This window comes from Podarcis gaigeae (genome assembly GCF_964106915.1).
Source record: "Podarcis gaigeae genome assembly, chromosome: 14".
In the NCBI taxonomy this organism is placed as follows: domain Eukaryota; kingdom Metazoa; phylum Chordata; class Lepidosauria; order Squamata; family Lacertidae; genus Podarcis; species Podarcis gaigeae.
Window position 1 is genome coordinate 967542 of NC_139690.1, and position 11601 is coordinate 979142.

General features: G+C 45.4%; 1 protein-coding gene across 2 annotated transcripts in view; it reads right to left on the bottom strand.

Moving 5' to 3' along the window:
• DNAJA4 (DnaJ heat shock protein family (Hsp40) member A4) overlaps nt 1-10816 on the bottom strand; it is a 16710-nt gene extending 5894 nt beyond the window's left edge. The window contains exons 1-5 of one of the 2 annotated variants that reach the window (XM_083712228.1): nt 10614-10816; nt 8823-9005; nt 2680-2820; nt 1715-1895; nt 253-357 (exon numbers count right to left, since the gene is read on the bottom strand). In XM_083712228.1, the coding sequence (XP_083568354.1) occupies nt 253-357; nt 1715-1895; nt 2680-2820; nt 8823-8981 (586 nt within the window). In that variant the 5' untranslated portion in view covers nt 8982-9005; nt 10614-10816. Of the gene's footprint in view, nt 1-252; nt 358-1714; nt 1896-2679; nt 2821-4800; nt 5031-8822; nt 9006-10613 lie in introns of those variants that run through there. The other variant, XM_083712229.1, reaches the window with a different exon arrangement.
• Between the last annotated feature and the right edge of the window lie 785 nt (nt 10817-11601).

Sequence of the window (11601 nt, forward strand, 5' to 3'; positions counted from 1 at the left end):
ATTTGAAAGAATGTAATGGCACATTCTTGATTTTAGATTTAAGAATGGTTTGGTGAGCACCCCAAGTACTTCCTGAGTAATCACACCCACAAAATGATTCTGTGTCTGACTTTAATGTATTCAAGGCAGCTGGTGCCTTCAAATATCCCTGCATATAATGTCCAGCATTTTCACTTGAGGTTACAGGAGTGGCCTTTAGAGCACTTTTTGGGCACAGCCCAACTTCTATATTCAAGTTCACTGAGTCATTACCTTTGCACTTATCACAAATTACATTCTTCTGAAGCGCCAGCTTTCTTGTGGCTCCATTGTACAAGTCTTCAAGGGATATACTCAACTGATGGACAACGTTCTTTCCTTAATGAAAATGAAGGTCAGATGCTTAACACAAGATCCCCATTTCCAATGTTCATTTTAAGCTTTTTATCCTACCTCCCTGCAAGCCTAACAATCCTCCAGAATGGAATTTGTACCTTTTACTAAGAGGAAACTGCTTCTGGAACACAACAGCTCTGTTTCTGCAGTACGGCTTAGCTTTTCAGAATTTTGTAAAGTTAGCTTCCTATATAGCTATTTAATTTTTTTTCCTTTTTAACTTATCTGTAATGCCACACATGGACAAAACCAAGATGAAATTCCCCTCATCTGGCTTTATCATATATGCATCCTAGGCAAAGGCGGCGGCCATGGCAGTTCCTCCCTCTCAAAGGCAATTTTCTTGAAAAAACAGCCAGGGCTGCCAGCAACCATGGCAAGATATGATTTAAAAAATTGTACTTGGGAAGGTTGAGCAGAGGCTATTGACCAGAATAAAGTTGGTCCTCTGGACATCTTACCTCTATCCACTTCCTTGTTTAGACACTACTGGGCAGTGCTGAAATATGTACCCATAAACCAACCAGTTTTCAAATGCATTCTATTAATAGTTATAGCCCTCAAATTCTAAACACTATTCTAAGTGCAGAACAAACCCTTCCCCCCCCCCAAAAAAAAAACCCAAGGGGAAACTCTCAAAAATAGTATGTTTCCTGGATATGAAACCAAAGAACTGATTAAACTATCCTGGTTTGAATTTTGCATTATTTTTTTTGTTCAAACCCACCCCCCAAATTATTTGGTTCTGAGGTCTATCACCTGAATCTAAGCATTTCCAAAGATAACCTCAAGTTACAGTGCTTCAGATAAACCACACTGCCATTTCTGCAGTAATGCCAAGTAAGATATTGTTGCCATATTCCCAGAATGGAAAAAAAAAACAGGTGCAACAGGGCCAACAAAAGTCAATCAATAATAGTAGCTTTGCCTTACAGTAAGGCCAAGAGAGCTGCCTCATGAATGAAACCTTCAGTTGCAGTTCCCATTGGTAACTACAGTGGAACCTTGGTTCTCCAACGCCTAGGTACTCAAACATTTCAGCTCCCAAACGCTGAAAGCCCGGAAGTAAGTGTTCTGGTTTTTGAACTCTTTTTCGGAAGCTGAACATCAGATGCGGCTGTCAGCTATTGTTTTCAGGGCACCCACGCCAATCAGAAGCAAAGCCTTGGTTTTCGAATGTTTCGGAAGTTGAACAGACTTCTGGAACGGATTACATTCGAGAACCAAGGTACCAGTGTAAGTATTTTATGCTTTGGACACAATACTACAGTAGCATTCTACATTTTGGTCTCACACGCTAGAATTTAACTGATGCAGTATTTAAAACACACATGCATACCTCTTCTTTCTCTATTCATTCTGCCTCCACCACCAAAGAACATGTCAAAGATGTCCATGGGTGAAGAGAAATTGCCGCCACTTAGGCCTCCTTCTTTAATAGCTTGCTCCCCACCCTGGTCATAGAGGTCTCTTTTCTTTGGGTCTGACAGAACTTCATAAGCCTGGGATATGAGTTTAAACTAAGAAGAGAAAGAGACCCTCTAAATAGCTGGCTAGCAGACAACAATAGTTAAGTTTCATACAAGTGATTAAGAAAACTCCTGAACATCCATCAAGAGACTATTCAGTAAATATATACCCAGCAAAAGCAGTCGTCCACCTATTTTAGAGTATTTTCCCCCCTGCAGTGGTTAATATAAGAAAAAGCCAGGCCAAAATAAATGCTGTAAAGGAAATTATATATATATAATATAATATATCGATCAGCATAAGAAATGTTCACAGTATGCCACAGAAAATAGAACAGATATACAGCATTACTCACTGAGGAAAATGCTCTATTGCCTGCAAGACTTCCCATCCCTGGGTTCAGATGGAACCCAAGAAATTACTAGCAAAATGCCAATCATTTTGATGGATAAAATGTAATCTATATTGCAAGGATCTCCGGAATACAGTGTGTGTGTGGATACTCTGTATGGACACCTACTGTACTCCTGTGCATAGAGTACCTGTTTTAGGACTGTTGTTTAGTCGTTTAGTTGTGCCCAACTCTTTGTGACCCCATGGACCAGAGCACGTCAGGCACTCCTGTCTTCGTTTTAGGACTACTAAGTGTCAAATGTTGGTCATTCCCACTACAATAACTAAGGACAGTGGTTTACTTCCTTCTGCAAAACACCAGCCACTTGCTTTCATGAACTAAAAAATAAAACATGTGCCTCCTAGCTGGTGTCTCAACTGGCCCACCTGCAGTTGCCTCCCTAAGACCCCCACTTCACCCTCTCCAACCGAAGTCCATACCCGCTCGCCCTCGCTGGGATTCTTGTCCGGATGGAACTTCAGGGCTAACTTGCGGTAGGCCCGCTTGATCTCATCCGAGGTGGCACTTGGCTTCACCCCCAGCGTATCATAGTAGCCTGTTTCCTTCACCATGGCAGCAGCCTGAAAGGATGAAAGAAACAGAAGGAATGAAGACAGCACTCAGGTTTTTCTTCATCAAATTTCCCTCATTTTGCTAAAGAATTTCCCATCCTGGAATGCAAGTTGTCATCAAATATGTTGGAAGGCACTAAGAAAGCTTTGTACATGGTAAAAACCAGAACTGGATACTGCCATTTAATCAAATGTTCCCTTTTTAAGCTGGGGTTTAAGACAGAAGAACTTGTAAAAATACAAATGGCAAGAACCATTTTAGAAGAGGTATGCTCTTTCCTTACACACAAAGTAAATGCTTCATTATTTTCTACATACATTTTATTGTCTAAACACAAAACATGCTTTCTTCAGAACTACTGTATTATGTAAATGTATACTTTAACAAATTAATCCAAAATGAACGCAATTGAATGAACACATTAAACAAGCACAAAAATTGTCCCAGACAGTCCTTACTTTCTTCAATTATCAGAACAGATATCCTCTGGTACAACAGGATTCACCCTTCCACTCCTCTTCCCTGCAGCCAAACTCCTTCCTCCCCCAAACTCTGCTTAGGATGGTGGGAGAACCTCTGCAGCAGGTTTGAGGATGGTGGGGGAACAGAGAAGGGGAAGTCCACTGACAGGGTTATTGGCTGTTGATATGAGACTATGCATTTTGCATGCTGTTTTCAGTCACGTAAAAAATATTTTGGCATCTTCATCTAATGCATTATTTCATTTCATCTACTTGAGGGAACTGGAAATTTTTTTTCAAACATTGATAAGAGAACATAATAGCAACACAGCACAGATTTTTAAAGTTTTGTTTATAGGTTAAATAACTATGGAAAAACAAATTCCCATCAACTTAGAGCAGAAAAATCCAACAGAAGGCCCACACCACTAGACACAGAAACTACCTAAAAATGACAAAATCAATTTGCTGCTCTCCTTTTTTAAAGAGTATTCTAGTATCTAAGACACTGAGGCCTTTAGCTCAATGACAGAGCACTTGTTTTTGCCTGCAGAGTCCTTAATTCTCCAACCCTGGGCATCTCCAGCTGGTGTTATGGAAAGACTGCCGCCTGAAACCCTGGAAAACTGATGCCAGTCAATGTGCTGCCCTAGATGGACCCATGGGCTGACTTGCTGCAAGGCAGCTTCTTCAGATCATGTCTCAGGTCTCAGCCTGGAGTTTTCTAGAAGGCCTTAGATGAGACACTTGGCTTCAGCCACTTCACTCAACCCGCAAATAGGGATGACAGTGCTGGCCCAGCTTGCACAGAGAAGTGCAAGGCCGTAAGCTAAAATAAATTATGACATGGTAACAAAAATGAAGCACTCTTGAACATTAGAAATGGGCCACGGTTGTTCTCCATCTCCTAGAGATGGGAGATAAAAACTGAAGGTCTCCAGTTTGACTATCCCTATAGCCACCAGTTCGTTCTTTTATCAGTCCCCATTTGTCACATTAGTACTGACCTACCTCGCTGGGTTGTCAAACATATATATATATATCTTCTGTAAATGCAAGGCAATTCCAAGACGGCTCCAGGTGTCCTCTTTTAACCCCAGTGCCGCCACGGGAGGTTAACAGCGTGGACCCCCCACCTGACAGCGTTTGCCTTAACTACTACAAGGCAACTTACATTTCCAAAATGCGTATTAGAAATTATCGTATTGTACCGATAACAAGTTCTACCTGATGCAATTCTTGTTTCTTCATTCATCTATATTTTTATAATACTCTTCACCACGAAAAACAGTGTTTGCACCTATTGGCATCCGCAACGCAAACCAATGCCTTGCTTAACCCGTTTCCAGCACAGAGCGGCGCCTGAGGAGGCGGGGAAGGGGCCCCCAGGGATCATCCAGCCCACTCCCAGTCCCAGGGCTGCGCCTGCAGCTCTGAAGGATTGGCGGCGGCGGCGGCGAGTCCTTCCTCGGGAGCCGCGCCGGCCTCGGCCCGCCCTCCGCCCGCGTTTTCACCCCGCGCCCGCACCTCAGCCTCGCCGGCGCTTCTCTCGCGTCTCCCTCGCACGATCCGACCCGGCGAGCGGCGCCTCGACCGAGAGCCTTTTATAGGCGCCGCCTCCGCGAACTTTCTGGAACGACGCCGCCGCGACGTCACGACTAAAGCCTCGACAAACCTAGCGGCACCAATCGGCGAGCGCCGGGAGGAGGGAGGCTCCGCCCCCTCCCTTGCGCGCCCATTCAGAGGGGAGACGAGGACGGAAGTTGCTAAGCGACGGCCGCCGCAATCGGGCCGGCGCCGTGCGCGAGGAGGGCGGAGCATGAGGCCCCGCCTCTTGCCGCCTTATATGGCAGCCGGCGGCCGAGCGCCTTCCGGATTCTGCCGCTTTCTCGTGGCTTCGCGAGCGGCGCTTCTGGGCGCCCCAGTGCGCAGTCTCCGCCCAGGAGGGCGGCGGCGGCGGCGGCGGCGCTGCTCTAAGGAGTTCCCGATTTGCGCAGCTGCCTTGCGATTCGTCCTTCCCTTTCCGCCTCCCCCCGCGGGGTCCCTTCCGATCCCCCCAAGCCAGGATTCCTCTCGGAGGAGCAGAAGCCCCGGGGCCTCCCGCGTGGGACTGGCTGGAGAGGGAACCTGCCCCGGCGGGCTCCGGGCAGGAGACTGCCCTGCTTATTTCTTACCATTTATTTATTAAATGAATTAGTCTCCTGTTATGGCCCAAGGCATAGCGGCTTGCAAGCTAGGACCTAGGCTCACGTGGTTGACCTGCAACCTCTGGCAGGTGTCAATCACCTGGTGTCATAATTACATCAGAAGATGTAATCGTCCTACTCGCTTGCTAAAGCTGTCACCCCACCCCCCACCCCTACTGAAGGAGGTGAGGACAGGTGCCCCACCTAGGCCCGAAGTCATCCCCCCCTCAAATCAGGCCTCAAGCCTCAATATTTTTTCCAAAATTACTTTCTCAGTAATTAGAAGCATTTCGCTCTGCTGTAACAAAGGTAGCTGAATAGAACAATGCCTTTTTGCTTCTCAGGCTAGCTGACCTTGCAAAAAGTACATTCAACTTGCAACTTTTCTTTCCGGGACCTGTGCCAATAGAGCAAGAGAAAAGAAACATATCTTGGACATGCTGAGCGCAAGACTTCTCGTCCCCTTTTCCTGGGAAGGGCGCCAAGAGTCCAAAAGAGTCCCAAGACAGGAGCTTTCTGTTCATGCTCAGGAAACTCAACATGGGGCAGGACTCCGGAGATAGAAGGAGGAGGAGAAAGGGGAGGGAACTGAAGGGGAATATATGCTCTGTGCAAATGGCTGTGAACTCGTGCTTGCTATGTGAATCTATCACACTTGCTCCTTCTACCAGCCGGATGGTAGAAATAAAGCTTTTTCTCTGAAACTATTCCTTGAGTGTCTGTTGACTCCCATTTCCCCATCCCGGGCACAAAGCTCTTCTCACCCGAGGCTAAAAAGGCTACACTACCATAAGGATCTGGAAAGCCAGGCCAAAAAAATTGCTGGTTGGTTTATTTTAATGCATTTATCTTGCCCCTTTTTTCTCCACCTGGAGCTCCATGGTCCTCCCCTCCTCATTTAATCCCCACAACAAGCCTGTGAGGTAGGCTAGGCTGAGAAGCAGCCCAAGGTCACCCATAGCTGGGGGGAGGGGTCTCCCAGGTCCTCACCTGACACTCTCACCACCCCACATAGGTAAGATATAGAATTGCACGGATAACAAGGGGTGGATAAAACCGAATTCCAATCCCCACTTGGCTGTGATACTTGCTCGGAGAGCTTGGGTCACTCTCTGCCTCTCAGCTTAATCTACCTCACAGCCCTGTGGTTGTGAAGGTAAAATTGGAAAGGGGGTACCATGTAGGCCACCTGGAGCTCCTTGGAGAAAGAGTCAGATACAAACATAATAAATAAGCAAATTAAAACAAAATTCAAGATGAGAGTCAACTCCATTGAGCTCCATGAGATGCAATTCCAAGCAAACATTCATATTTTAAAATGTATTAAACATTTGTTCTCTATATTGGATATATTGATATATCCAATATTTTGTTGGATATCTCAACATGAGATATCCAAGGAAGCTGACCATTGAAAATAAATAAATAGGTAAAACAGTTAAAAAACAAACGAAGACCCCCCTCCCGCAGTTACTTAGGAGTACGTCTTGTGAAGTTAAGCAAGGCTTATGACTGAGTAAGCCTGAAAAGGGTTGATTAATGATCTGCCCTTTACCTGAAGGTTCCAGAGTGGAAATATATACACTTCAGAATAATAAAACTAAAAAATCCATGATACAAAATAAAGGTTTCCTCGAAAGCAGCAGTGGCCAAAACTACAAATCAGCAATACACATCACCCCTCCCTCTTCTTTTGCAATGCAATTATAGATGTGTTTAATCAGAAGCAAGCCCCATTGAGAAAGGACTGCAGCCTTACAATGCAATCGTTCCCATGCCTACTCAGAAGTAATTCCCGTCAGGTTTGATGGACAAGTGAGAGCATAGGACTGCAGTTTAAAGCTGGACTCCCTTGCACACAGAAGGCTTTTTTGAGCATTGTCCTGGGCATCTTCCCAGTTTTCAGGGCTGAGTGAGGACTGTCACTTCTGAGCCACCTCAAGAAGGCAATGGGGTAAGAAGGTCACTGCCCTGACCAGAAGCGGTCAGATCAGTGGATGAAAACCAATGGAAAGGTTTTGTGCATGCAGCACCAAATGCATGTAAATCCGAAGCTCATGACACACAATTTGGAAACAAATTGCATTGTTAGGACGAGCCTTCCTCAACTTGGTGCCCTCCAGATGTTTTGGGACAACAGCTGGAGCTGATGGCTGATTAAACCATCTACAGCCTTTAAGATGTGTTTGCAGGGAAGGGAATTGCTTTTTTGTTATGATTTAATCGCAGTGCCTGGAGACAATTGGTCAGGCTGCGTATCCACAGCAAGGACTAGAGGAGGAATGAGCACTGGGAGGAGTGCAGAGAGAAGAAGAAGTGTCAAGGTGCATCTGCAGCAGGCTTTCTCTTCCCCAGCTGCAACAAAACCTGTCTCCTCCTCTATAGCCACAGCAGGCACTGTAACTCTCCATTGGTTTGACTTTAGCTCTGAAAATGCAGTCCTCCATTGTCTCCCGAGACACACAGATGCCAACAACAACAGTTTTTTATTTTTGTTTTATGTTGTAATCTGCCCTGTGATCTTTGGATGGGCAGTATATGAATTTAATAGTTAAAATAAATAAATGGGGGTTGTACTCAAAATATCTGCAGGGCATTAGTGGTGTGTTGAGGGGGGAGGCTGACTGAATGTTATGTGTGCAAATCCTTCAGAAATATTGGGATGTCTCCAAAGTCAGTCGTACTCTGAGCAGACCCCTTGAAATCAATGAACATGACTAATTTCAAAATAGCCACTGTAGGCTCCTTTGGGAAGAATGTAAACTAAATAAAAATTATTCAGGTACATTGATTTCAATGGGTCTACTCTGAGTAACACTTTGCCGGATACAACCTACTGGGGTGCATTGTTCTGCTAGTGGAAGCTAGCACAAGGACTGCTGCTGGTGCAACTCTCCTGCCCCCTTGCCACGTGTCCCATGTGTCTTCCCCAGGCCTGCTCTGGGGGGTCAAGAGAGGAGAGGGGAGATGGTTCTGTTTAGTCCAAAGAAATGCTTGCAGCGATGAAGCCATCTCAGAGCCACATTGCATTCCTGCCATTACATCCGCACAGGGCTCTCCAGTTGTGAGCTTGGAAATAGGACCCATGTGCCCGGGTGACAGGCAGCCTGTCTTGGCAGAGAGGTCCGTTCAAACTGGCCCAGTAAGCAGAGAGCAAGAATGCACAGACCTGAAATTTAGGAAAGGCTTCCACGAGGGAGTGAAAGGCAATTCATATCAAACATCTAGAGAGCTTTGTGCTAGAATGACCTGGCAGTTTAGAAGTAGTTTTCTGAAAGTGTGCTGACATGTTATAAAATAGTATCTTGGATAACTTTGATTTGAAGGAAGGAATATGCATGGAATATAAGGAGGTTGTCTTACTGCATTTCCATCAGCTTGTTTGTCCTCGGTTGCTTGCCCATCCACTTGCTGCTTCTCTGCAGAATTGGCACTGGATGCCTTGTCCTCTGCTGGCTGCCCATTAGCCTTCTTCTCCTCTGAGGGCGGCCCGTTGGGTTTTTTGTCCTCTTTAGGCTCCATTTCAGGTTCCTTTGTTTACATATGCTGAAGTAGATTGGGAAAAACATTCAGAAATGATGAGATATGAAAGTACCTATTCCCCAAATGCAAATTGCAAGTGTGTCCCCCTTGCCCATGATCCATTTTGGGAACACAGTACACATAAACCTTATTTAAAAAACACTTTAAAAACCCATCCTCCACATCAGGGTCCCAATTTGGATCAGCACCACTATTCCTGCTGACAATTTGTGGAAACAAAAACAACAACCTTGCACTTTAGGACACAGATTCATAGCTAACATAACACATACCGTACTTGGATCTTCACTGTCAAATAAGTGCACAGTTCTTTGCAATCTTAAAGCAAATTTATGCATGTTTCCTCGGTGTTTACCATGGAGGTCAGTTGTACATACCCTTGGGGTAGTGGGTGTAGGATCTCAGGCCTAAAGTCAAGCCTGTTTTCTCAGAAGTAAGTCCCACTCAATTCAATGGGACTAACTCCCAGGAAAGCATGCACAGGGTTGCATTCTTCCCTCTGCATTCCTTTTTCTTTGTCTTTTAATATATGTAGAGTGCATAGAAAAAATAAGGTGCTTTGGGAGTGTTAAATAATATTAATATACACACTTATATGGGATCACGTCCTATCATGTGTTCCTAAATTCTGGCTTGGATTCAAATCTGCGCCCAGGAAGAATTGTCAGCTGATTCATCTTTCATTCATCATACTGCACTGATAGCACAAAAAGGCACCTGAGTAATGTAGCTTTCCTAAGATGTACTTCCAAAAGAAGACTGGACTCAAAAATAAACCAAACTTCTTTTGGGACGGGGGGATTTCTGAGCCACTCCAACCTAGACTGAAGGGAAAGTGAGTTGCCCATCACTAGTGCTTGCACTGAGCATCATTTACCACCATTTTGTCGAGTTGGAAGAGACTCCAAGGGTCATCTAGTCCAACCCCCTTCAATTCAGGAATCTCAGCTAAGGCATTCATGACAGGTGGCCATCCAACCTCTGGTTGAAAACCTGCAAGGAAGGAGAGTCCACTACCTTCCATGGGAGTCTGTTCCACTGTCGGACAGCTCTTATAATCAGACTGTTTAGTTGGAATCTCCTTTATTGTAATCTGAATCTATTAGTTCAGATCCCACCCTCTGGAGCAGCAGAAAATGAGTTTGCTCCATCTTCCATGTGACAGCCCTTCAGATATTTGAAGATGGCTTTCATATCCTCTTCTCCAGGCTAAACTTACCCAACTCCCTCAACTGCTTCTCATCAGGCTTCGCTTCCAGACCCTTTTATCACCTTAGTCACCCTCCTTTGTACACTTTCCAGCTTGAACATTGACTGAGCATTGACTTGTAATCTGAAATGTCCTTTAAAATGTCCAGTTTTTAAGTATAGGGACTGAATCAGGGGTGCCAACCTGAATAAAATATGGGGGGGGGGCAGGTAAGCCCCACCCCGCATAATCAATCACATGACATGGCACAGCCACACCATATGAATGGCAATGCCCATGAACTTTGGGGGGCTGAAGGGACCTCAGTGCCTAGGAGGTGGCTCCTATGGACTGAATTATTATTATTATAACAATCGTGAGCTGTAATCTTTTGTTGAAGAGGTGCCCAGGACAGGACATACCTGTATTTACATAAGAATTCATCTAACAAATGTGATGCTTGAAGACATCTTGTCCAAATGTGCAGATGGGAGATTCAGCTGTGGCAGGTGTAAACAACGGAAGATCTGCTTGAGAAAAACAAAAACAACAGAGAGCTTAGAAACATCCCGTCCTTTCAGAGACCACTGAACAATACCACCACCAGCCTTTCCTCTGGCCAACTGTCAAATGGAATGAATGGAATGTTTCCCCCTTTGACCTTTATGGTCGCTTAGGAACACAGTTGCTCCTGATTTGCTGCTTCCTTTACCCTCTAAAAATATGTGTGTTTATGTGTGTGTACATGGACTTTTAAAAAGAGTGAGGTCTGTTTTATGTGTTTAAAATATTTCCATACTGCCTTGTCTAGTGACTTAATGCAGAACAAATTACTCTGCCACAGCAAATGTGTGTCCCCCCCCAAAAAAAAATCTATGTAGCAAAGCCACAATTTATTAAAACAACTTCAATAGTAAAAATGCCTGTGCAAGTGATGAGAGAGAGAGAGAGTGATTTGGGGGAGATGGAGATGCAAATTTGGGCCACAGAAATTTGAACTGGCCCAAGACACTTGGACACCTGAGGCAAACCACGAAATGATGCCCTCTCCCCACCAGGGAAGAAGGGGTGAGTGATGATCTACAGCGGGAACAGGGAGGGGGGGGAATAAAAATCTATGTTGGGAACAACGGTGGGAAGAGACCAGCAGCACCTCTATTTGACCTCCAGCAAGCGCATTGCAGCTGTTGCTGCCACAGCAGCAGTGGTGATGCATTGCTTGGAGGCCAGATCTGCTGCCCCTGTGGATCCTGCCACCTGCGGTGGTTGCCTCCCCTTGCCTCATGGGTGGGCCAGCGTGGGTGTGAAGTCCCTATGGAACACCGGACAAGGCCACTGCAATGGTTTGAGGCCCTGGCTGGGTTGGCTCCAGATCATTTCAGGTCCCCACTCTCATGTGCTGGATTGGGC